This window comes from Vulpes lagopus, chromosome 8 (assembly GCF_018345385.1).
Source record: "Vulpes lagopus strain Blue_001 chromosome 8, ASM1834538v1, whole genome shotgun sequence".
Taxonomy (NCBI): domain Eukaryota; kingdom Metazoa; phylum Chordata; class Mammalia; order Carnivora; family Canidae; genus Vulpes; species Vulpes lagopus.
The window spans coordinates 33,822,799-33,849,641 of record NC_054831.1 but is presented as its reverse complement, the minus strand read 5'-3'; the positions used below and the strand labels follow the sequence as shown (position 1 = coordinate 33,849,641).

General features: G+C 50.5%; 1 protein-coding gene across 1 annotated transcript; it reads right to left on the bottom strand.

The window, feature by feature from the left end:
* Window positions 1-2,410: 2,410 nt before the first annotated feature.
* Window positions 2,411-25,143, bottom strand: LOC121497687 (translation initiation factor IF-2-like). Its single transcript, XM_041767436.1, has 4 exons — window positions 25,119-25,143; window positions 22,971-23,498; window positions 22,352-22,647; window positions 2,411-3,731 (listed from the first exon to the last, which is right to left on the bottom strand). The coding sequence occupies exons 1-4, from the start codon at window positions 25,141-25,143 to the stop codon at window positions 3,141-3,143; spliced, it is 1,440 nt and encodes a 479-aa protein (XP_041623370.1). The 3' UTR covers window positions 2,411-3,140.
* Between the last annotated feature and the right edge of the window lie 1,700 nt (window positions 25,144-26,843).

Here is a 26,843-nt window from a genome sequence, read left to right as displayed (position 1 = left end):
TCTCAACTCAGCGCAGGAACCAGTGGCTAAGCATGACCCTTGTCTCTCCTTCGCTTTGCTGGTAAACCGAGGAGTCTGGGTGACTGGCCCCTGAATGTGGAACTGTTGTCATTTGACTGTCAGTTGGCTGGAAAAGATCGTCAGTACCCAGCAAGACACGTCCATCCCGAGGGCTGCCACGGAGCCCTCCAGAGAATCACTGGAAGGAAATGCAGGCACCGTGGCTCTTCTTGGAGAGGAGGAGCAGCGATGAAATTCCCACCAGCAAAGTGGCCGCTCGGAAAGCCTGAGGGGGGAGCCTGAGGCCTGCGTGCCCTGGCCCTGGGAGTGGGGTGAGGGGGTTACCAGGGCACACGCAGTATTTCCGCATGTCCGATATGACACGAGAATAACCACTCTCTGAAAAATCTCTTTTGTTTTAACAAGGGAACAAAACTGTGTCCCAGTAAACTCCCATTAGTCACTGAAACAGCATCTCCCCAGGAGAAATCACTACCCTCTCCCCGCAACACATTCTCTTTTTCCCCGTCTTTAATTCCCATTAGTTAACATTCACTCCAACATATTCTATCTGGTCGCAGCTGCCTAACGTATAGATTTTTTTTTAAGATTTTATTTATTTATTCACAAGAGACACAGAGAGAGAGGAAGAGACATAGGCAAAGGGAGAAGCAGGCTCCATGCAGGGAGCCCAATGTGGGATTCGATCCTGGATCCCAGGATCATGCCCTGAGCGAAAGGCAGACGCTCAACCTCTGAGCCACTCAGGCATCCTGATTTTTTTTTTTTTATACAAAAAGTTTAATGATCTATCCTTGCTAAAGCAATAACGTGAAGAAAGAGTAGCTTGATATTTATTTTCCATGTAGCTTATAAATCATTGGGGCCCATCAATACATTCTCCTACTTCCTACATGCCAGGCCCTGTGCTTTACAAAAGGTGTTCGGGCCTCATTGATGGAGGGAAACGCAAGGTCCATCTCTAAGCGCTGCACATCGCTCGGGTTCTGGGGGCAGCGCTTCCTGTGGGGAGCGGCCGCCAGCCCCAACTGGGCCCTCCAGCCAGGGCGGGTCTACTTTTGGCTGAGGATCGGACTGTGCCTGGTTCACAGGTGGCTTCTGGGGCTCCGTGCCTGCAACAGGGCAGGTGCTCAATAAATATCTAGTGGCTGAATATTCCATCCAGCGAAAAAACACAAAGAAAGAAAGGTTGGCTTTCTGGTTCTATAAAATGGAAAGCTCAGTTTCTTCCACGGGGAATGTGCTACCGTTTCACAAGCGTAGTTCAACAATACTAATAAAATATTTTCCCTAGATATTTACTCTCCTGAAGTCTATTATCTGAGGTTTGCACTATTTATATTTAAGGAGTAGCTGGAAAAAATGCTACCCAACAGTGGTGATGGCTGCAACGATTACCCAAATCACTGGTTTGAAAAGGAGTTTTTTGGGAGTGCCTGGGTGGCTCAGACCTCTGTGTAGCTCCCTGCTCATTGGGGAGTCTGCTTTCCCTCTCCTCCTGCCCCTCTGCCCTGCTCATGAGCACACACTCTCAAATAAATAAAATATTTATTTTTTTTTAAAGCACCGGACTTCTTCTTTTTTTAAAGATTTTTTACTTATTCATTTATGACAGACATAGAGAGAGAGAGACAGAGACACAGGCAGAGGGAGAAGCAGGCTCCATGCCAGGAGCCCGACGTGGGACTTGATTCCGGGACTCCAGGATCTCACCCTAGGCCAAAGGCAGGCGCCAAACCGCTGAGCCGCCCAGGGATCCCCTCAAATAAATAAAATCTTTTAAAGCAGTTTTCTTTTTAATTTATGGACTTGATGTTACTGTTGAGCTAGGAATGGAAAATTGCTCTGAACCTTCTGTTTTCTGGACAAGAATGTATTCCAGATAAACTGGCACTAAGGATACTTTTTTCCCCCACCTCCCCACCCCAGGTTGAATGGAGAAGTAAAATTTCCCCAGACTGTGCAGAACTGTCCACAGCTAGCACTTTGATCTTTGAATTTCCGAATTTTTGGAAAATCTGGATTTTGCTCAGCAATGTATTTTTTGCATACAACTTCTGTCAGTACAAGTTGAAAGTTTTCTCAGTGGACCTTCCATGTAGATCAAACTAAGGCTGACACTTGGTAACTAGGGAGCGGAAGCTCCGTTACTGACAGCTGAAGTTTGAGAGTGAAACACATATAAATAAGGGACAATCCTTGGCTTGGTGGGGGTGTCACAGAAGAGAGACTGACTTTGCAGGAATTGTTGATCTTTCAAAGACCAATTCAGATCTTAATTTAAACTTCAACCATAAAATTAAGTGAAGACTTTAGTTTCCTCAGAAACTGTGTCAAGCCCATCAAAGCGGACGGAGTCCAGAGAGAAATGCACGCAGCCAACATGCCCTTCACCTGTAATCGCTTTAATGACTTAGAACTCATTTACAAACAACTGTGTTCAAGGACAGACTTTCAGCCTACAGAAGGGAGTATGGATTTAGCTCACATTGCAGGATGTAGACAAAGGGGCTCCCAATATTGATTTCTGGAAATCCTAAGCTGGCCTGCTGCTTCTCATATTTGGCTAGTTCCTGAAGCCCTTAAAACTAAGATTAAGACCTGGATTCTTCTGAGAATTGGCAAAGATATGCCAGTTCACCTTTCACCTTCTCCCACCGCCTCTTATTTGGCCCCACTTACTTTCAAAAGTGAAAACACTAATTATATAAATCTGTGGCCATTTCTATACTCATGAACATCACACGTTTGCAGTTCCTGGAATCCCTGGCCTGTCTGCGGTGAGCACGAAGCAGCCTGGGAAGATCCTCGCGGGAGGCAGTCACCTCAGCCCCGCCCGTCCTGTTGCGGTCCGCAGGGGGCCAGCCCGGATCCGGGGCCCGGGCCGCGGAGCCGGCTACGAAGTGCGTCTGAGGACTCGGACTGCGCTGCTGAAGCACCCGCCAGAGGAAGTGGAAACCGAATGCTTACCAAATACTTAAATGTCAAGTAAAAAAATTTTAATACAATTATCCAAAATTGCTAATATAAAAATAGTTTCTGCCTCACTGAAAACACTGAGCAAAAAAAAGTGGGGATATATTCTACAATCTTTTTTAAAGGATTTCTTTTAGAAGCGCTTATCCGCCCCCTGTCCTGTGAGGCTCACCCCTCTTCTCCGGGTGCCCTGCTGCGGGGCGCCGGCGGGGCGCGGGGTCTGAGCCGGGGACCACGAGGACGCCTGTCGGCCCCAGGTCTCCAGCCCCCGCCCCCGCCCCCGCCCCCGCCCCGGCCCCGGCCGCCTTCCGGACCGCGCCGTCCCTGAGAGGAACCCGGGGCGGGCGCCGTGAGACCCGCCGAGCCGGCTGGTCGCAGCGCCGCTGGCGTCGTCGCGGGGCCGCGGGCGGTGGCGAGCCCGCCGAGCGCCGGGGCTGGGACGTCAGGGCCGCGCCGGCCGCTCGCTGGGGCCGAGCGCGGGCGCGGACGCCGGCGCCTCGCCGGGCCGGCCGGGGACGCAGGTGCAGCCCACCGGCACGCTGACGTACTCCTCCGCGTACACCGCGCGCCCGCCCGCGCACGCCGCCGTCCGCCGCAGGACCACCGTGGGCACGTAGACCGGGGCGCTGCGGAAGCGCGGGTCCTCCTCGCCGAGCGGCCCCGTCAGGCAGCCCCGGCACAGGCAGTAGGCCTCGGGCAGGTACTTCGGGTACCTGGCGGGGTCGTAGGAGATCCTGCGGGGAGAGAGCGGGGCGTCAGCGCAGGCCCCGGGGCTCGGGCTCGGGCTCGGGTCCGGGTCGTCGGCTGGCGGGGCGGAGCGGAGCGGCAGGACGGCCGCATCCCCGCCTAGGCCCGTGCTGGGCGCGGGGCCGGAGCGCCGTCCGCGCAGCCCCCCGACGCCTCAGGCTCTGTGCTAATACGCAGGGAGGGAAAACGGACCTGTTCACGTGAGGGACCGAGACTCTGGCAGAGCTAAGGGCTGGACAGTTCGGTAGGTGCACAGCGTCCAGGCACGGCCTGGCGGAGGCGCGGGGCGGCGGCCTGCGCACCCACCACCACCTGAGGCGCCCCAGGGCTGTGGGCCCCAAGGCCCCAGATTCGCCTCCCTCCAGACGCCAGGCTCTGCGGCCCCAGATGCGGGCCATGCCCCAGGGTGCCACCGCAGTGGTCCCCAGGAAGCAGCTGGCCCAGCTGCCGGACAGTGCAGACACTGGCCACCCGGCCTCTGACAGCCGTGAGCAAAGGCAGCAGCGAGACACCTGCCCAGAAGGTCACGAGGTGGGCCCTCCTCATGACTGGGTCGGCGGGCCCGGCGGCCTGGGACATGTGAGAAGCGAACGCTGGTTTAAATGTGATCCTTTCCGCCCCCCTCCAAGGCTATTTTCTGATCAGATGTGAAGAACCAATGTCCACAACCTACAAAACTGCCCGTGGCCACGATGCCAGGGGCGTCTAGGGCTTGGCCCGGCGGTGGCTCCCTGGGAGAAAGAACAAAGCACCTCCAGACAGGACTCTGCCCTCTGCCACCATCCCCTGCAGTGAGCCAAGAGGTCAACACTGCCTGGTCACTAATGGAGACCCAGGGCTCCCCCTAAACATCCCCTCACACAGGAAGGGACTGTCCCCATTTCTAATGGGATTGCCATGACCCCAAATTCTCATTTCCATGAATCTCCCCCACTTAAAACACATGCTATCAATCCTCTTACGAGTGTTTCTTTTTCTTCTGGAGCTGAATCTTAGGAACCCTAAACCCTAAACTCTCAGAGTCAGAAGTCAGAACTGCTAACCTGTCAAGCAACACACAGACATTTGTAGATGCACAACGTGCCAAGCCCTAGGGGGCCCCCAAAAGTGCTGTGCCGGTGGGAGCCTATGATATAAATTTTTTTCAAGATTTTATTTATTTATTCATGAGAAACACACACACAGAGAGAGGCAGAGACACAGGCAGAGGGAGAAGCAGGCTCCGTGCAGGGAACCTGATGTGGGACTCCATCCCGGGTCCCAGGATCACACCCTGGGCCAAAGGCAGGTGCTAAACCACTGAGCCACCCAGGGATCCCCCTGATACAAATTTTAAAAAATGAGGTGTGCCTAAAGGTTTTAACAGCCAAGAAGTTGAGGTATGTATGCTTTCTCATCCAGGTTCCTGTTAAGGCATGCTCTGACAGCAGAGTGTGTCTCCACAGGGAGGGACAGCGGCCTGGGCTGGCCTGTCCCTCAGGAGGAAACCCCTCATAGGTTCTCTTGTAGGTCCTCACTGCTAATGACTAAAACTCACCCACAAGGTGAAGAAATTTCCAGTTAAGAAGTATGTTTGGACTGTCCAGTTAAAGAATGGGAAGTAGGGGACTTGGGAAAGGTAGGGGGGCAGGGGAGCAAGCAGTGGGGTGTCCAAGAACACAGCTGAGGGATGGACAGATGGGCGGTGCTGACTGGGGCCAGCTGTGGGTGGGTGGGGGCGGGGAGGCAGAAGCCGGAGGGGCTTGCAGCATGGGAGTGACAGGGCTGTTACAGGACGGGCCAAGACGCTTCTCCACTGAGGAGCTCATGTCAAGAGGCAGGTGCTAACCCTCAGCGGCAGGGTGAGGGTGGGTGGCTGCAGAAGCGTAAGGGAAGTTCATGGGTGTCTTTTTCTGTTTGCTCCCACTGAGCATCTTTAGACATTAGTGGACTAAAGCACGATTGGGGGGGGCGCGGAGTGGAGAAATAGTTATCTTCACGCAGCAACAAATGTACTCACCGCCAAATACAGGCCATTTACACAGTACGAAAGAATTCAGGAAGCCGTGCCTCTCAGCGCAGAGCTGGGGTCCCCCAACCCCCAGGCACTGTGGCGGGGGAGATGGGTAACACCTGCCCATGTGGGCGGAAAGGAGGCCAGGGAGGCCAGGGGCCGGCAGTTAAACTAGAGGACCGAGCTTAGCTTGCCACTTGGGCACTCTAAAGCCAAGAGGGACGTGTGCACATACCCGGCCGCTGTTTGAATGTGCGCGGGGAGGTCAGAGAGTCTGCGGGGACTCCACAGCTGCCGGCTGGCGTGACCAGAAGGATGGGAGTAGCAGTGGGCGGAGCTAGAAGGCCTGAGGTGGGGGGCGGTCCCCGCGGGGCTGGAGCGCTCAGGCGCAGACCCCTGCACCTCCCTTCTCGCTGCCGTACTTCGTACTTCGTATGTACTTCGAGGGCAGAGTCGAGGGTGGAGGCCAATACACCTGTTCTGTGCAAACGAGCAGGGCGGGGTGGGGACCATCTATACAATGTAAGTCGTAAGTCGTCTCTGAAGCCAAAACACTGAGATGTATACTGATTTTGTCTACTCATCCTTCCCTCCAACATGAACACAAAAAAAGTAGTTGAAAACTATCTTTTAAGTTTCTCATCACTACTTTTTTCTCAGTTCTGCCATGAGGAGCTTTTGGAACACCATGAGCTCTATTCTTGCAAGGGCTCTTAAGGCTGCCCACCCTTACCATTCCAGCTTTTTCAGCCTCCTCTGTAAAGCCTTGTTCCTACCCCCCAGCTGGGGTACGTGGAGGCAGAGCTGTGAGGGTACAAGTCAGGACAAATCCAGACTCCTCTGCTTTGCCTCCAAAGGCCTCCACAGCGTGGTCCCTACACATACCTTTCCGGCGTTCCTTCACCATCTCCTCCTCCGAGCGTCCTCGCCTCCAGGCATCCAAGATGCCCTCTCCCCAAGACCAATATCAAATCTTGCTGTATTTTAAGGTCCAATTCAAATCATTAAGAGTTTTCAGATTTCCTTAGTCAAATTGATCCTCTTCATCCCCCATACCCTTGTAACAGTTGGTGCCCGTGAGATAGAGTGTCACTGGTTCTGTGTTCCCCTTGGAGGGAGGATTCAGGATGGTACTTTTACTCATCCTTGTGCCCTAACAGAGTAAGGGTTCGGAAGAGGGTGAGCTGTGACAATGAGTCTAGGCTGCCCAGCTCCCTGTCCTTCACATCCCTATGTCCATATAAGGCCCTAACTTAAAGTTTGAAGGGAAAGGAATTTATACTATCCCCAGCCACCTTCAGTATTTATTCAGCAACATCTGAGTGGCAGTGATGTTTCAGGCAGTGAGGATAGAGATGAAACACAGACCTACCATCCAAGGACTCACCATCTGGGGGGATGAATGTACAAACACCAGAGAGTTCATCCAGCTGTGGCAGCTAGGGAGGCTTCCTGGCAGATGTGGTTCCTGGGGGGACTGGTCCAGATGAGGAAGGGAGAAGGGGCAGTTAAGGGGGAAGGCAGATCCCAGAGCCTACAGAATAGCATCAGGAACTGTGGCACAGGAGGGGCGCCATGAGATGAGGCTAAGGGCAATCTGTGGAGGCTGGGTCAAATTCAGGTAGGGAAATTGGATTTAACCCTGAGGGCAATGGGGAGGATGTTAAAAAGGGAAGTGACCCAATCAGGTGGAATTTAGAACTCTAGACTGCAGAGTAGAAGATGGTCTGGAGTCTAAGAGCTACTAGCTGAAGGTGGAGATTTTTAAGTTATATAAGGTCATTCGGAGAAGTATATGGAGAGATACAAAATGAAAGAGAAAACCAACTTTTTTTCTTTTTAAAGATTTATTTATTTTAGAGAAAGATCGTGCATGAGTGAGGGGAGGAGCAGAGGGAGAGGGGGAGACTCAAGCAGACTTCCCACTGAGCATGGGGTTCAGTGTGGGGCTGTACTCTACGACCCCAAGATCAGGACCCGAGTCAAAAATCAAAAGTTGGATGCTTAACCAACTGAGCCATCCAGGTGCCTGGGAAAACCAACTTTTAAGGGAGAATATGTCTTATTGTGGAGAGTGACAGAATCAGGAGCGGCATTCCACGAGCCAAGGAAGGCAGAGGGGCTGGCCAAAAACTGGGATTGATTGAGCCAGTTTCCTGGGAATACAGGGTAGGAGGAGCACGTTAAATGGCACTTTGAGGACATAACCAACAGCATACAGGGTGTTGGAAATTCACGTTTGTTCAAGGGGGAAAGGGAGGGAGGGAACCCAAAAGGGCATGGAGTAGAGTGACATGAGCACCGGGCACGGGGCATCGCTGACCTGCCTGACACCTGCTGGCTCGGTGCAGTTGTGAACAGAGCAACTCTTTACTTGCAAGTGTCTCCGTTTGGATGAAAACTTATGGTTGCTTAAAAAACACATCACGCCCAAACAGGGGGACATTCCACAAACAACTGACCAGTACTCTTCAAAAGTGTCACAATCACAAAAGACAAAGAACTGAGGCACTGTGGTGGACCAAAGGCCACAGAAGGGCCTGACCATCGGGAGGCCTAGTGTCAGCCCCAGGCAGGCCTCCTCTGGACAAGGTCTCCAGATTCCAGTGTTGTTACCTACATGTATTTCCCGATCTTGATAATTCTGCTGAGTTACGATGCTGATATTTGGGGAATCTGGGTAAAGGGTACACAGGAATTCTTTGTGCTAATTTCACAAAGGTTTTTTGTTTGAAACTATTTCAAAATGTAGACTTAAATAATATAACAAAAAATACAGAGAAAGAAATTTTAAAGTTTTAAAAAAACACTTATGAGATAACCAGGGAAATTTGAACCTGATGGATATTAGGAAAGTATTAATTTCCAGGTGTGTTAATGGTATTGTGTGGTTTTATTTAACAGAGTCCTTATCTTTTAGAGATGTACACCAAAAACAGGAGTGTACACAGACACCCACATGAACAGTGCTACATGTTCATGAAGTTGCAGGGTGCCCTGGGGATTTGCCAAATGGAAGGATAGTAGTGATCATTAATTCAGCAGAATTTTCAAGCTCCCAAGGCAGGCGCTGGGCAAGGGAATAGCCTGTCCTCCAACGCTCAAGCCAGCTGGTCAGGACAGAGCAACGCATAGCGCACAGACCTATGCGAACACATGGGTGGCCCTATGCGAACACATGGGTGGCCGAGGCTCCTGCCCCAGGGAGGTCTGAGGTGGGTTTAGAAAAGAAGGAGGGCTGAGCTGGATGTGCGAGCGGGAGGAGGTGCCGAGCAACCTACACCAGGCAGGACAGCAGGGGGAATGACGTGTGTGCACTCCGCCGCTGTGTGCAGGGGTGCTCAGGAGGACGTGGGAGAGGTGGACAGGAGCCTTGAAGACCAGAGCTGTTTCAGCTTCCAGGTCACGGGAAGCCAAGCGAGGACTGGAGGCACGTAGAGACGTGATCGGTGGACATTTACAAACACCATTCTGATGGTGGCATAGACCCAATTACAGGACAAAATTGGGGCTGAGGCAGGAAGGTCAGGAACAGCCTCTTCAGACTCCGTTTCCTCCTCTGTTACGCTAGTGTGACCTGGGAGCATCCAAGATCCCTCTCAAGTCCAAGTCCCTGGGATTTATCTTTTCTACACACCACAGCAGGCAGGTAAGAATCTCTGCACCAATCCCCATACCATCTGTTAATGATGAATAGAACTGACGTCATTTGGATGCTATGATGGTCAGAAGGCTCATCCGATTAAAAATATCTGCTCAACCCCCACCAGTCTGCCCCCCAGGACTGAAATTTCCACTGTCACAGTGACACCTGTGGGCTAAGTCTTTATGACAAAGAGACATCTGCCTACCCCCACCTCTGCCTGGTACGTGGCACATGATAAAAAGGCATAAGGACTGATAGTTTTCATATTATGGTTTTATGACCAGGAGGTTTCTCTTAAAACAGAATTGCATGGGGACGCCTGGGTAGCTCAGCGGCTGGGCATCTGCCTTTGGCTCAGGGCATGACCCCGGGGTCCTGGGATCCAATCCCACATCAGGCTCCCTGCATGGAGCTTGCTTCTCCCTCTGTCTGTGTCTCTGCCATTCTCTGTCTCTCATGAATAAATAAAATCTTAAAAACAAAATAAAGAAAAACACAGAAATGTGCTACCAAGGGGAGGAGGGAGGATATACTGCAGATCATAGCCCAGACCCCCGTATGGTGGGTTATCAATGCCAGGAGGGACCATGGTAGACAGCACAGGACAGACACATTCTGAAGGACACTGGTTGTGGGAGGTGGGGAGGAGATCAGGAGAGAGGTCTGAAAGCCTAGGGACAGCCAGGGGACAGACACAAAGCTAAAGCCTGTCACCCCAACCTCCTGTCTTAAGAGTCTGAGGACATTATCAGCCTGGAGGGCTTTCTGGTTACAAGAACGAGACCTCAAGGATCTCCAGCAGGGATCCTCTTCTCTTACCAAACATGGAAATGCAATCGAGTAAGAATCCTGCACGGCTGTCTCGCCTCCTTGTGAGCAATAATTCTGTTGTCTCTATGTTTTCTGCATGTTGCTCTGTGGAAGGTTGGCACCGGGACACACTTGAAACAAATCAAGTTTTCCCTTCTGATGGGATCCAAAAGTGTCCCTGGGGCCACGTGTGAAGCTTGGCTTGACTGAGTGACAGCTGGTTCAGCTTAATCCAAGAACAAAGGACAAGTCCTCCAGGGATGATTAGAGGTGATGGAAACTGAGCTGTGAGAGGAATGTGAGTGACAGCCGAGACGGAAAAGAGCACTGCCCCAGGGAGCCTGAACGTGGTAGGAAACAATTCGAAGCGGTTCCCGAGGACTGCCACCTGGAGAACAATGAGTCACATTCCAGTGGGCAGGGCTGAGGCCACCTGATGCGCTCTGTCCGCTGCCCAAGTATAGCTGTGGTATCTACTGGCACAGGGTCCCCACATGGCTCACCTTCCTGCTTTGCAAAACATACAATTATTTTGATCTCAAGACAACAAAGGCTAAGTATGACTGTTTCGCAGCCATTCTAAGACCCTGAACCCAGGAACAACGTTGGGGACTGTGCCTTCTCCAGTTCAGACTGGAGACCCACCAGGACAGAAGCAGTTAAGTGGAAACAGATCTGCCTCAGGAGTCACGGTTGGCCAGGACTCAAGGTCAATGAGTTCAACTCATCAATTACTTTTTAAAAAGGGCAGAATGGAGTTAATAAGAGTCTTGAGCATAAAATTTCAATCCAGTTTAGTTACCAACAAGTGCCAGTGGGCAGATCACGGCCTCTGCCTGCTTCTCTGCGGTGGAGGGGATGATCTGATGACCAGGCTAACTCCTTCAGCTTCTTCATGGCGGGACGCTAATGTGATTGATGTGTTGTTGTTTTGTTTTGTTTTGTTTTGTTTTGTTTTGTTTTGTTTTGTTTTTTAATCAATGTTTCCTGCCTTGAAAGGACAGCTGACATCCATTGATTTTCCGAGATACTAGAGAATTCCCTGAATTAATCTATAAAGTGCAGTTCTAAGCAAAATCCCAGTAGAGTTTTTGCAGAACTTGGCAAGCTGATCCTAAAATTCGTAGAGAGAGAAAAAGTCCAAGAATACTCAAGACAATGTTGAAAAGGAAGGAGGGGGCCCCACTTTCCCAGATAATCAAGACCTTCTGAAACTGTGGTAAGACAAAGACATCTGGCAGCTTTCTGGGGAAACTGAGGATAACCAGTTTCCCTTCCTAAGAGCTAAAATTCCTCTGAAGAATACCGGTCTTTTTGTCCGGGAGGTGGGCAATAAAGAGAAGGCATAAACAAGATTTCCAAACTGTGCTTTTCAGGCCCCCTGTGTAAGAACCAAGTGGGAGTCACAAGCTGCCTGAGAGATCTGTCCTGCTCACTCGAAGTGGGCACACCTGATGGGCAGCGGAGGCCCGATCCACAGCACAGTTGGCAACCAAGTCAGCAATACCTCCGAAAGGTGGTTAGCCACTCTCGGATTGGCTCAGTGGATAGCAACAACTGGATGCTTGCATTTTTCCCAGTACACCCACAGGTCATGAGTCTACCAGTGCGGGAGTCCCTATGCTGAGAAACGTAACTAGGCCACTGCCACCCAAACGAGCAACTGGCATTGCAGGGAGGACGGTGTGTGGATCTCAGGTGGAGGCACACAAATGAGCTTTCACAACTAGTGATCACTATTCCCCCACCGTGGAGACTCCGAATTCATGGTTCTGGCGTGGGGCCAGGACATTGGGGTTTTTTCAAGCTCCCCGGATAATTCTAACATGCGGCCCTGGTAGAGGCCATTAGGTCTCCCGATCTGAGAGGGAGAATAAGTCACTGAGATGAGGTTTTGTAACCTTCCAACCTCTTTTTCCCTTTGGAACCAGCCCCACAGCTGGGAGGGGGATGGTTATGAGACTATGGGGGAAAGAATGGTGCGTGACGAGGCCCAGGGCCGGCCAGGGAGTAGCCAGGGTCATGAAGACCCGTTTCCCTCTGCTGGAAAGCTGGAGCCAGCAGCCCCAGCGGCTCCACCCTCTCTCCATTCCCTAGGGCGCGAGAGAGCCAAGATCTTCAATACATGCTGCCAAGGAGCTCTGAAAAATGCTCCTCTGGCCCCCACAAGAAAACATCAGTTGTGCATTTCTCCTGAAAGAGGACATGGAAAAATCAGCCTCGGAGAGCAAAGTCTGACCTGGCACAGATGCCCCGGAGTCAGAGCCCCGGCGGATTTCACCTGGCCCTCTTCACCAGCCAAGGAGAGCTAGGGGTCAGCTCTACCCCCGCGTGGGGACCGAGGCCGACTTTGGTGTGATCCTGAACTTGGCATCAAGGTCAGCCCTGAAGGCGAGCCAGTGAGGCCAGCTCCAGAACTGACCGGGCTCTCCTGCCAGCCGCGCTGGCTCTGGGCTACTGGGAACCTGCAAGGACTCAGCCTGTCCGTCCTCTCCCTTTACTGGGAAGGAAAGCGAGGCACCGACAGGGTGAGGGGCTTGTCCAGTCTCCCCCAGCTCACCTGGCTTAGTCCCACCCACTGCCCCACCCTCGCAGCCACGTGGTGAGTCAGCTCTGCAGTTGGGGATATTTAGCAGTTAGCCAGATGCTTGGTAAGTGCTAAATCTACAACCAGGAAACCCACAGATACCATGTAAAATCTGTTCTGGGAGATAAGGCAAGACTGGAGAGAGACAAATGGCTTGGAAAAGAATTTGAAAGATAATTTAGAAAAAAAGCTTTCCCAGAGGGAGAGAAAGAAATTCGAAAGAGGGCCAGAATTTCTCAAAGGGTTTTATTCTTTTGTCATGGCAAATGCCACACATTCAGTGCAGCTGGGAAATATCGCTTCAAAGGGAAAACATAGCTCATGCCCACGGGGTGGCTTAACTATCTTTCCAGGGGAAGCTGCAGAATTTGCGTTCAAAGCCATCTTTGATGTGTCCGTCCTTGGGGCAGGCGGGAAGCGCCTGTGTGCACCAAGGGTGGAGCTCACCTTGATCTGAAATGAACCAGCTGTTGCCATACGTTGGTTATGAGAATTCATATCAAAACATTAGCCCAGAGTGTTTATTTAATTCTGGAAGCGTCCTTGGTAGATTATTTTTGCTTTGACCTCGTTAATCTAGTGAGCAATGTACTCATTACCATCCTTCAAAATCTTCATGTGTCCTTTCTGGAAGACAGACACCATAAGGAATTTCACTTGGTGGTATGTGTGTTCCTTCCAGGACTTGGCATGGTTCTTCAGTTGGTATTAAGAGTACAAACATTCTATTCAGGTGAGGAAATTTGGGAGAGGTGGGTGACGATGGAATGAAATAGTATCATCATCCCTGGTTACTCTAAGAATGCCAAAGTAAAACCCGGGCAGATGAGAATAACTATCAAAGCAAAACGAACGTATCTATTTTCAGAAAGAGAGACTTTAATCCCATGACAATGCTCCATGACAATGCTCTTATTTTTACTCTGTGAAACAGTGATAGGTGCAGGAGAGCCTGCTAGATTGAGTGGCTCAGAGAAAATAAATCCACATAGTACTTTGGTCAGTTAAAGGTCACTTATCCATACAAAGTTTTTTGGGGCTGGGGCGCCTGGATGGCTCAGTGGGTTGAGCATCTGCCTTTGGCTCAGGTCATCACCCTGGGGGTCCTGAGATCTAGCTCCCCACCCCAATTCGGGTTCCTGGCTCAGTGGAGGGTCTGCTTCTCCCTCTCCGTCTGCACCCCCTCCCCTGCTAGTGCACGTGCTCTCTCTCAAATAAAATCTTTTTTTAAAGATTCATTTGGTTTGTGGTTCAGTGTGTTTAATGCTATGAGGAACCTGACAGTGGCTTGAGAGGTTGAGAAGTTTTTGTCTTTCAAGGTGGCTTGGTTGCAAAATTGCTGAGCTGTGCCAAAAGGCAAGGAGAATCTTTATTTTTCATTGCAAATGTGCCTCTATCCAGTAATGACTTTGACCCTGAAGCCCCAACAAAGAAAGTCAAGGGTCACCCAGGGTGAATGAAGACCGTACTTGTCCTGTTTAAGGCTATATGCTTGTTTACTTAACCTCTCATCTTCTGTCTTGGCATGCTTTACTTTCTTTTTCTTTTTTTTTAAGATTTTATTTATTGATTTATTAGAGAGAGAGAGAGAGAGGCAGAAACACAGGCAGTGGGAGAAGCAGGCTCCACGCAGGGGGCCTGGGCCGAAGGCAGCGCTAAATCGCTGAGCCACCAGGGCTGTCCTTGGCATGCTTTTCTTTTCTTTTTCTTTTTTAAAAGATTTATTTATTTATGATAGACACAGAGAGAAAGAGAGAGGCAGAGACACAGGAGGAGGGAGAAGCAGGCTCCATGCTGGGAGCCCGATGTGGGACTTGATCCCGGGACTCCAGGATCACACCCTGGGCCAAAGGCAGGCGCTAAACCGCTGAGCCACCCAGGGATCCCCCTTGGCATGCTTTTCAAACCCAAGATCTACATCACCTGTTCTCTTGTTCTTTCTCCTACCCCTCCAGAATCCTGAGGCTAGACAAAGGTAAAGTCCATGAATGACATCTTCTCTCACTGAATGCAGAAATGATTTGGAAAGAAGCACAGTAGTTTTAATGGTGATGAAATCCTTAGTTTCTGACAAGGAGCTGCCGTCTCTTTGGACATAGTTAAGTTCAAGCACATGAATTTCCCTGGACAATATTATACTCATCACAACCTCTGTCACATATGGTTGTATAGGTTGTGCACTGCACAAGGGAGACACATCTGAGGAAGTGTTACATTACAGATACCATAGATTTGGTACTTATAACAGTGATAAAAATAATTTTTCAGAAGATGGCAGTAAAGTATCTTGTTCCAAGAAATATCAATACATTATGACAATTTTCTGCAGATGGAAATATAAGTGTCTCGAGGAAGAAGTGCTGTTTAAAAATGCATAGAGGCATGAATTTGATGATCACTTGCATAAATTTGATGATCACTTAGTCCTGCATAAAATCAAATCTCTGTTATTAGTGAAAGTGAAACCGTGCAGTTTAATAGGTAAAGAAAAGGAAAAAGAATTACCAATGATATATATTGAAATTCTAGCTTCCAAAATGCTCTTTTGTTAAAATAGTGATATCATTATGCTATATGAGATATATAGTATAAATAATATAGTGTAAGTCAAGCTGCCCTAGGCCTCATGGGGGTGTGGGTACAAACGTGATTGGTGTAAACAGAGAGGAATATCTTTGTTTCCTCAGAAGTCTCCCCAATGCATACAAACTGTCTTCTATCTTTGGTTCCCTCAAAAGAAAATATATAAATACTGTGATGTTAAAGAAGAAAAGGTGGCACAGAAAAAAATTCCTAATTCAGTTTGTGACATGTTTAAATCATTTTGTTGACCTTCAGAACTGCGGTCTTTCTGGTACGTGTCAGCTCAACCGCTGAGCCACCTGGGTGCCCCAATAAAAAAATGTTTTCAGGATCCCTGGGTGGCTCAGTGGTTGAGCGCCTGCCTTCAGTCCAGGGCCTGATCCTGGAGTCCCAGGATCGAGTCCCAGGATCGAGTCCTATGTCAGGCTCCCTGCATGGAGCCTGCTTCTCCCTCTGCCTGAGTCTCTGCCTCTCTCTCTCTGTGACTCTCATGAATAAATAAATAAAATCTTAAAAAAAAAAACTTTAAAAAATAAAGTGTTTTCTCGGGGGAGTGTGTGTACCAACATTTCTTAAACAAACTGCTTTGAACCGTGAGCGTCTCCCTTTCTAAGACCTGGGTTTGCCGCCGAGCAGCGCCTCCGCCAGCCCTGCGAGCGGTACCTGGAGCGCTGCCACCGGCAGGCGGGCGCCGCCTGGGCCCTGCCCCCCTCGGCCCCCTCCCCGGCCCTCCTGTCCCGAACCCCAACGCCGAGCACCGCGCCGACGGGACAAAGAGCCGCTCCTCCACCGGGTACAGACAGTCCTTGAAGGCAGAGCTGTCCTAGTTGTTCTTGAGCCACTCAGCTAACCTGTGGCTCTGAAGCAGGGACCCAGGAAAGAGTGAACGAAGGAGAATGACAGACCGGGAAGGACGCGCCGAGTCCCTAAGGTCCCGCCGGCCGGGGAGAGGGCGGCCGGCGCGGTGCTGCCCCCTGTCGGCCGCGGCGTCCCCGCGCAGGTGCAGCGCCCGCCCCGCCCCGCCCCGCCCCGTGAGGGGGCTGCAGGCGGCGCAGTCCCCGCGCGGCCCCGGAGCCGGGGCGCCCTGTTCCCGGGCCGGGGACACAAACGTGCAGGTGCACGCCGCGCAGGGGGCATTTGAAAGAAGGGCACTATGTAAAAGGGGGCCCAGCGCAGCGGAGAGGACTCCCTGATGCGCGCTCACCTCCTCCAGGACGCAAGCTGAAGGATGCCCGGCCGCGGGGGTGCGGTGAGCCGCCGGGCGGCGTCCCAGGGCCCTCCCCGCGGTGTGCGCAGCCGGGCGCCCCGGGCCCGGGGCTGGGGGGGCGACAGGGGCCCAGGGGGCGGGGCCTGGGCTAGCTCCACCGAGGGGCCGCGGACGCTGAAGCAGAAATACCCCTTTTAGATCAACCTTTCCCGACGAAAACCTTTCCAAAGGGCAGCGTTGCTAAATATCTGACGAGCGGTTTACCGAACCCTGGAGGTCGTCCCCAGAGCTGGGCATCGCGGGTCAGGCCCGGGGGGCAGCGCCGACCTTGCCTGACTCCACAGGAGCCAGAAGCTGCAGCTGCCGCTGGGGCCCCCGCCCCTAAAAAGTCAACCGCTGGGGACGCCTGGGTGGCTCGGGGGTTGAGCATCTGCCTTCGGCCCAGAGCGCGATCCCGGGTCCTGGGATCGGGTCCCTGCATGGAGCCTGCTTCTCCCTCTGCCTGTGTCTCTGCCCCTCTCTCTGTGTCTCTCATGAATAAATAAATAAAATCTTTAAAAGAAAAAGTCACCTGCTGAAGGTTCTGGCTATAGGGACTGGTCCCCACTTGGGTTCTACGTTGGGGCTGGTGGCTCTGGGGCTAACCCCGTTGGCCCCGGTGGCCGTCCCCCTGCTGAGGCACCCCCTCCACCAGCTCCTCCGTCCACTATTTAAATCACTCCCCTGTCCCTTTCCCTGTCCTGTTACTTCTTCCTTGCATCTATTCCCTTGCTGTTCTTGATACCCCATGGAGTTGTTTATTGCAAAATAAGTTGAGGTGTAGTCTCATAAATTCACAGGAGGAAAGGAGTTATATAGGAAAGTAACAAAGCCTAAAATTAAATTGTTGTGCATTAGTCATAGCCTAGAGAAAATTTATCTTTAGCTCATGACCCAAAATTGAAAAATATAAACAATTTAAAAATTACTTAGAGTATTGGTAGGTGTTTATCTTCGGGGTTCCAACGTAGGTGAGTGATGTGTACCTTTAAACTTTAATAACCTCAGTGGTCTTACAATATATTTCTATGTCAATTTGGCTTAATGAGCAATTGCATTGATTTTATTTTTGGCATTTTTGTCTCTAAAGCTTAAGGGAAACAAACATGATGCCACAAAGTAAATGAGAAAATAATTTTATATTCTGGGAGTTGAATGCTGCTTTTCTACTAGCACGGGCTAGATGAGTCCGAGATCTGGGATGAGGTCCTGGCTCTACCTTGTAACACCTGTCCCTGGGCCCAATTTCTTCCTGTCTCCAGGCTCCTCGTCCGTGTCACAGCCTGGCTGGGAGGGCACAGGGCGCCCGGAAAACTGCAGCGCCTCTGCCGGCAGCCCCACGGCCTGTGAGAGCAAACCATCCTCTTCAGACCGTGCTCTGGGAGAACCAAAGGCTGCTCTTACCTGCTGAGTTTCATGTCTTCACTATCTGCCTTCTCCTCATGGTTGGTGAATTTCCCTTTCTGCTCTCAATTTAAAAATTAAGACGTTTTTGAAATAAATAACAGGGTCAAAAGGTACAAAGGAGTGGAAAGGAAGACTCCTTCCTGCTCCGTCCTCAGCCTTCAGCTCCCCTACTGGCGGGCAGGGCGATACCACGTCCACAGATGCCCCTAAGTGTGTGGGGTGGGGTGTGCGCGCATTTAAAAATAACATATGTGTATGTTATGTAATAGCTTCTCTTCGGCAGCCTGCACGCCGCGCTGCACCTTGCCTGGTGTCCCTCTACGTCTGTGATGGGCTCTTCTCCTCAGGCAGGGTTAGGGCTGCCCCATTCCTTTTCTGGCTGTTTGATGGCATTTTATTGAACATGCTGGGGTGGTGTCCAAGCCCTGTACTACCACAATGGACACGCTTGTCCCTACAGCATTTGGGACCCAGGCAAGTGTGGCTGGAGGAGAAAACCAGCAACCGAGATTCGAGATTCGTACCCTCTGCTGTGTGAGAATGCCGCTTTCCTCACTCCCTTGCCAACAGAGCCTGATGGGTGCCCCCCCCCCCACCAAAGAAAGGCTTCTCAGCATCCTTTTAATATGCATGTCACTTTAGGGTGCCTGGAGCCGGGCATTTGACTCTCCTTCCCCAGGAACTACCCACAGCCTTTGTTCCTGGTTTATTATGTCTTTTTCTTATTGATTTGTAGGAGCTCTTTAGGAAATGAGCCCTTTGTGACAAGGGTTGCAAATATTTTCTCCCAGTAAGCCCTTGTATTTTTCTAATTTTATTTTATTACTTGGCCAAGAAGAAATGGCATATAATTGTGTAGCTGAATTTTTTTTTTAATTTTTTAAATTTATTTATGATAGTCACACAAAGAGAGAGAGACGCAGACACAGGCAGAGGGAGAAGCAGGCTTCATGCACCAGGAGCCGGACGTGGGACTCAATCCCAGGTCTCCAGGATCGCGCCCTGGGCCAAAGGGAGGCGCTAAACCGCTGCGCCACCCGAGGTTCCCTGTATAGCTGAATTTATTTATTTATTAAAAAAAATTTTTTAAATTTATTTATGTATGATAGTCACAGAGAAAGAGAGAGAGAGAGGCAGAGACACAGGCAGAGGGAGAAGCAGGCTCCATGCACCGGGAGCCCGATGCGGGATTCGATCCCGGGTCCCCAGGATCGTGCCCTGGGCCAAAGGCAGGCACTAAACCGCCGCGCCACCCAGGGATCCCTGTAGCTGAATTTAACAGTCTCGTTTTCTTATGGCTTTGGGGGTCTGCAAGCTACTAAATAGGCCTCTCCACTCTGAGACTGTAAATATAATTGACTGTATTTCCTATGTGTTTGTGGTTTTATTTTTACAGTTAAATCTTTGCGTCATTTAGAATTTATTTGTATGTTTTTCCAGCTGGTTTCTCAGTTGTCCCAACACCATTTATTGAATGACCCATCTCTCCCTTAAAAGTATGAAAAGCCACTTTATACTCCAAATTTCTATTTGAATCCTGTCTTATCCTTTCTGTGCCATGCAGTATTTCTGACTGGCAGTCTGTTTTCCCCATCCGTTTTCCTTAGGAGTTCTCAGTTTTTAGCCTTACGTACTACTTCTGATTCCACACTGACAGTTGCACAGGTGAGCATACTCTCCCCTCCCCAGGCTGCACAGGTCCCACAGTGGCACCACTAAGAAACCAACCCTGTCCTTCTAGACACCTCTTGTAGAAGAGGTTTTGAGCTTCTACCTGCAATGCTTTTTCCAGTCTTCCAATTACTCAGGAGGTAGTAAGAAGTGACCAGAAGCCAGGTGAGCAGAGAGGCGGTCTCCTGGTGGGAGAAGGCAGGGCCAGCTCTGGCACCCAGCAATCTGGAGTCCTGACCTAGTGCCCATCCCTAGAAGACCATCCTTCCTTCAGAGAGTGTAAGCCTCCATTGGCTCACTGGGGGAGCAACTGCATCAGTGTTGTTAAATAATAAGAAAGGTAATGCAGATGATACCATCCGCCACCCCCGATTCAGATGTAGCTCGGGTCCCAGGCCCCACATAGCACAAAGGCTCCATGGGCAGACCTGGGCAGCCCAGGCAGGACCGCTATCTGTTATGTGTTGTTCTTGTCCATGACCTCCCTTAGCCATTCCCTCCTCCCTGCTGCCCTTGGATCGTTCCTAGGAGACACAGGTAAGGTAGTAAGGGCAACCCAACTCAACTCACTATGCAGCATTCTAGGGCTGACAACTCCTGACTGGTACTTCAGCCCCAGTCGTTCTTCTGAGACCACACTTCCAGGCCAAGTTGATCATTTATACCTGTGCTCCTCTTAGGCACAAAAACTCCCTGAATTTACTTCCCTCCAAAAAACTCACTCCTCATTCAGTTTCTCCATTTTGCTTAAATACTGTCAACAATCCAAGCCAGAAACATGGGAGATGCCCAACTGGAGGTCTTGAAAAATCACTTCTGTGTGTTCTTCTGCTTTCGGCCCACAGCCTAGTCTGGGAGGCATCCATTTGCCAGGAGAGCTTAGAATTCATTCAATAAAGATGTAGACATTGCAGCTTCTGTCTGGAGAAGCCAAGCCGCTATTTTGAGAGATATTCCAAGTTTCTTTAATGCTATTTAGCGTATCAAAGGTATAACATGAGGTTGGAGGAAGAAGGATAATATAAAATCCCACCCTTTTGGACTCTGGGAATGATAGGAAGAGGGAAAGCCAGAGAATGCAGCCACCAGAATGAACGGTTCAACATGTGGGTCCTGAGGGCATCAGATGAATGAAGAGAAAATGAAAGCAGGAGGGTGCTCTGGGCCTGACTTCCAGGGTGGGAGGGAGCTCAGCCACAAGTGAACTTGGTCCTCTGCAGAGCAGCCAGGAGCAGGGAGACCCCCACCCAGCAGGTGGAGGCTTGGACAAGCCCAGATTGGTTTTGGACAAAATCATTACATTTTCTCTGCACCTCTTCATAGCAGCGTGGACTGAAGCCTTTAGCCGTTACTCATTTTATGCCCTCCCCTCCCTCACTCCCACATATAATCATCATCCACTAAATCCTGTCACTTTAACTTCTTTAAGTAATATCTTTCAAACTGATCCTAGTCTCACTTTTTCCACTTCCACTGCCTGAGTGCAGACCCTAATTGCTTTTTGCGGGAAGAATGACTGCATGCACTGCATGTCCTGTATCTCCTCTTGGATCTGTCCCTCAACACAAAGTGGTCACATGATTTTCTTTATCAAAAAACGTCCTGCGGGATACACTTCAAATCTGTGGCATTGCTTTTAAGGCCAAATCTAGTTTCTGGTCCCCTCTGTAGGCTCCTCTCTTGCCACCCCCAGCCACACAGAAACACACCAGCGCTTGTGATTCTTTGGTCTCCTCCCCCTTGTCATATGCCACCCCTTCCCTCTGAACCACCCTTGTCCTGTTCTTTCACTGAGGGCTTTTCCACATCTTTGGCAGCGAGGGCTCCCTCCTTGTACAGCTAACTGTGAGCCCCTCGAGGGTGATGACATCCTGCAGTAACAGCAGGGGACAGTCTTAAGTGTGTGCGGGGGGACACTCCAGCCACACTCTTCCCTACCCGAGCCCCAGAACACCCCAGACTACCTGCTTTGCATGTTGTTCCTTTCTTCTGAGATGACCTCCTCTCCAGGCCCATCTCAGAATTATGGCCATTCTCCAAAATACATCTCAGATGCCATTTTGATCCCTCTCACCGCTTTACACTATCAACACACGTAAGTTTTCGTGTCAAATCGTGTTCTGCCTTGATACCTGGGTTTCCTTCCCAATTATCTCCACGCGTCCCTTAAACGACAAGCTCAGAGGATGGGCTTCGGAGGGTTTAATTCTCAGCAGCGTCTGGACCACCACCACAGGCACTCGAGACATGCCCCTAGACTGCCACATGAGCGCCTCGCAGGCCTCCTGTACAAAGTTCTGTACAACTTACTGAAGGCCCACTCGCTCGTCTTGGTCCCTTGTGGAACCCGCTGGATCGTAATCCTGGCAAGGAACAGGCACCAAGAAACATCTGCTCCATATGGAACAGTGAAAGGGTAATAACGGGAGGCAGGTTTCCTTCAAGGGGGGCGAGGAGACCTCTGTGGGAACGAACTCCTTCCCACCCGGTCTCCGCGCTTGCTCCGCGCTCCCCACCTGTCCCCCGCCGCTCCACCTGTCCGGCCCGGGCTCCTCCCCGGCCCCGCCCCCGCGGCCCCGCGCCCCCCGCCCCGCACCGCCCCCGCGCCCCGCCCCGCCCCGCCCCGCCCCGCCCCGCCCCGCCCCGCCCCGCCCCGCCGCTCACCTGTAGGCCCAGGGCGACACGCTGCGCAGGTTGGTGGGCGGCCGGAAGCGCCGGTCGCCGGGCCTGCCCCCTGCCGGGCAGCTCGCGTTGCGCGCCTGCTCGCGCGGCCCCAGCTGCAGCGTGTGGTGGAAGGCGCCCAGGACGCCCGCCGCCAGCCGCCCGTACAGCTGCTCCAGGAGCTCCTCGGGCCGGTCGGCGCAGCCCCGCGGCCGCGCGGGCCGTCTGCTGGCCCTCGGGGCGCCCGCGGCCCGGCCCAGCGCCAGCGCGAGCAGGACGCCGAGCACCAGCAGCCAGACCTGCGAGACAGGCCGCGCTCAGCGTCCGCGCGGCGGAGGAGCCCGCGCCCCCCGCGCCCCGCGCGCCGCGGGACCGTGAGGCCGGCCCCGAGGATGGGCGCGGACCAGACGGGCCCCCGAGCGCCGCCGCCGCCCGCCCGCCGCCCGCGGGGGCCCCGGGACCCCGCCCTGCGCCGGCCCGCGCGCCCCGGGCCGCCGCCGCCGCCGCCGCCCCGAGCCGGGGGCCGCGCGGGGGGCGGCTGCGGGGTGCGCGTGTGCGTGTGCCTGCCGGGCTGCTGCGCGCTGGGCTGCGAGTGCCTGTGACGGCCGTCCGCGCCGCTTACCCCCGCACGCGCCATCCCCGCCGCCACCTCGACGCGACGCGCCGCCCCGCGCCGCGCCGCGCCGCCCCGGCCGGTCCGCGCCCGCAGACTCACGCCCCCACACCCGCGTCATCCGCCCGCCCCCCCGCGGGGCTGCGCGGCCGAGGAGGGGCCGGCGCGGGGTCTCGGCGCGCACAGCCCCGGGTGCGGCCGGCCCGGCGGCGCCCGGCTCCCTCGTCGTCGCCGGGACTGCAGCGCGGCGGCCTCCCCCCGGGGGCAGGACACGGCCGCGGCACCTGAGCAGGGCGGACGTGGCGGCTGCCGAGGCCCGGACTGCGTGCTGCGCGGCGGGCCCGGGGCGCGAGGGGCGCGAGCGGGACGAGCGGGACGAGCGGGACCGGAGGACCCCGAGGACCCCGAGGACCCGAGGACCCGCCCGGCCGCAGAAGGCCTGCGAGGAGCTGGCCTGCAGATCTCCAGAGCTCCGAGGCGGGGCCAGCTTTGTGGAGTCGGGGGACACAGATTTTGGCTCAGGGCAAAAAGCTGCTCCTAGTAATTAAAGCTCTCCGAGGGTAGAACAGGCCTTCTGGAGAAACCTAGAAGGATTCTGTTCCTTAGGACGACTTCCTCTTCTGAGACTGTAGTTCAAAGAAATACATTTATTAGACACTAAAATTTTTCTTTTTAATAGGGCGAGGGGAGGCTGCATCTCCTTTCCCCTACACTCTCATGAAACGAACCTTCCGTGCCTCTCCTAGCAGCTCACATCAAAGTACTGAGATCCCCCTACTTGTCCTGGTACGTCTGTGAGTGGGCATCAGTTGGTCTGTCACAATGTTGGAGCGTTCCTACTCCGTGGCATCTGTAAGTGCGAGCAGTCTTGTAAAATAAGCCTATTTTTCTGTGGATACATTGAAATATATTTAAATGAAGGAACTGTGTTGTACTTCAAAATCACAAGGTAGCTTGTTCATTTGTTCATTCTACAAATTAATGCTTTTTAGGTGGCAGGCTAATGAATATGGCCATTTGACAGCATTCTTCGAAAATGAAAACAAGAGACTGGTACCAGCTGAAAGTGTAGAAAATAGGTAATTTATGCCTCCCTGAATGGTTTGAAGCTTTGGTATTTGACTATCTTGTCAAGGTTTCTGTCTACTTGATTAAACTACATTTTAGTTGTGCTGTGTAGAAAAACATCACTTTTTACATGCCTTGAACATTATGTAACAAGAGTTTCAGAATTACTGCTAAAACTCCCACTGAAATCTTCAATTTAAGCAATTTACAGCTCTTGGTGAGTAAACATTTGTTTTGAGGTTATAAAACACCTTTATCCTGACTAGTGGATAAATTGTTCATGTTCTCTGTTTCTGGTAAAATGGGAATAAAGATCAGTACTCAAATACTGTTTATTTTGTATTTGATAAAAAGTGTGGGAGTCCTCTAGAAGAAGGAGACTATCATCACAATTGTTTTCCTAGGAATATTCACCACGTCTCATTACAACAACATCCTTTCATGTGTAAGGTGACACAACTTAATTGTGCCAGACTGTTAATTATCTGTATTTCAACAAAATACCTTATATTGACTGATAACATGGCAATTTCTCTCTTCTTCCTTGATTATCTTGGAAACAGAAGATAAAATATTCACCTCCCAACAATTTCACCCGAAAAGGCTCACCTATTTGATGAAACATAAATTTTATCTTTGTGAGACTAGACAGAGTTGAGAAAATTTCTTATAAACAGGCAAAATGTTTTGTCTGATTTTTTCATCAGTTACCCACCAGTCTGAATGTACATGAGAAATAAACATGTTAATTATTAAATCCAAATTTAAGAAAAGTCAGAAAAAGGCAACCAAGTTCTTCATGTTCCCTTAGAAATTAATTCCTCTCTGGTGCTCTTTACAGAAGATGTCACCATCCTTCTAGTCACAAAATCTTGATCTCAAGTCATCTTCCATTCCTCCTCCTCACTGCTTCTCTTACTCAACTACTCCAGTACCAGGCACAACATATAACAGACCATGCTGTCAGGAAAGATCCTTTAGGCACCGTAATTCCAAAAGCCACTTCCATAGTCAGCTTCTTGGGTTGCTGATGGACCTATCTATCCAAGCTTCCTTCCCTCCTTTAAAGGACTGTCACATTTTCCCTACCAGTAGTTCTCTTTATTGCTGTCATCTTCTTGGGTAGCACCTGGATCTACCACTACTGCTCATCATGCTTGGCACCCCTAACATCCACACAGATGATTTATTCAATACCCTGGCTTCTAAAAGACTACCTTCCAATCATCTTTTCTCCCATTGTATCTCAACTATCAAATCATATGATTATGCTCATTATCATTACCAATAACTGCACCATATGCAAACATAATTTCAAATACCTACTCCCTGATACAGGCACTTTGTCTTTTCATCCACTCCTGTAATTCTCTGATCTCATCAGGTCTTCTAAACCTACCACTTTCCTACTAAGGTCTTCTACCACTTTCCTACTAAGCATCCCATTCTTGAGTCCTTATTTCCTCCTTTGTCTAGTTTAGAGTTCATAATTCAGCACTATTACCACATCCTTGCAAACACTCTTAATCTCTTGTTCTCTTTTTCCTCTTAATATCTGTCCATGATAATCCCAACTTCATTAAAATCCTACAACTTGTTGACTAGACTCCATTCTAATTTCTGACCACAAATCTCAGATTCGTGTTCAACACAGTCTTATTCCCTTTTACCAAGATGACTAATTTACATTTCCTCTCTCTCAAATCTCTGCTACTCATTTCCCTCTTCATCAAATGTTCCATACCCACAGATGAGAGCTAGTTTTTTTTCTACCACTGAATATACTAACCTGTTTGCATTCACTTTCACATACCCTGCCTTCTTTCCTGATATATTTGATAAGCCCTTGACTCCAGTTGCCATTCTATCAATCATCGAATTTCTTCCTTTTGTAATAAAGTGTTCTGAGCTGTCTCCATTCTCTGGCTCCGAAACCTCACTTCCTATTTTCTGCTCAACCCACTCCAGTTGGGTATTTATCCCCAATACTTCACTGTGATAACTTTTAACAAGATTGAAATGATACAATTATTGCCAAAGTTAATTGTGTTTATCTGTTAAATTCTTTTGCTAACATATTTGACCACGCCCTTAGTCCTTACTCCTTTTGATTAATGTTTGTATAGTGTATTTTTTCCCATCTTTTCATTTTCAACCTATCTATGACTTTATATTTAAAATGTGTCTTTTGGGTGTGTCTCCACTCAAATCAACTGGTTAAGCATCTGACTCATGATCTCAGGGTCATGAGTCCCATATTGGGCTCTACACCTAGCATGGAGCCTACTTAAAAAAAAAAAAAGTGTCTCTTCTAAGTAATATATAGTTTGGTTTTATTTTTAATCCACTCTGATAAGCTTTGTCATTTAACTGGAATATTCAATCTTCTTTTATTTACTGTATTTAATAATGTAACATAATTACTAATATAATTAGGTTTATGTTTTTATATTTACTAATGTATAAGTACTAACATAATTGGGTTTAAATCCTACCATCCTGTTACTGGTTTTCTATCTGTCCTTTATTCTTTTTTCCTTTATTTTTCCTTTCCTGACTTTTATGGATGAATGAAGTACTTCTGTTATATTTTATCCCTCATTAGCTTAAAAAACATATTTTGAAATGATTTCAGATTTATAGAGAAGTTGTAAAAATAGAATAACTCTATACATCCTTCACTCAAATTCATTAGTTATTAACATTTCCCCACATTTATCACTATATTTTTTCCTGACACCAAAATATGTTAGCATGTATTTCTAAGGAAGAAGGGCATTCGGTTATATAACCACAGTGTAATTATCAAAATTA

Coding starts and splice junctions, on each gene's coding strand:
- LOC121497687 (XM_041767436.1), bottom strand. CDS start 25,143: ATGACAGCAATAAAGAGAACTACTG. Junction 22,648..22,970: donor CGGGGATGGCGCGTGCGGGG/GTAAGCGGCGCG, acceptor CCTGTCTCGCAG/GTCTGGCTGCTGGTGCTCGG. Junction 3,732..22,351: donor GTGTCGCCCTGGGCCTACAG/GTGAGCGGCGGG, acceptor CTCTCCCCGCAG/GATCTCCTACGACCCCGCCA.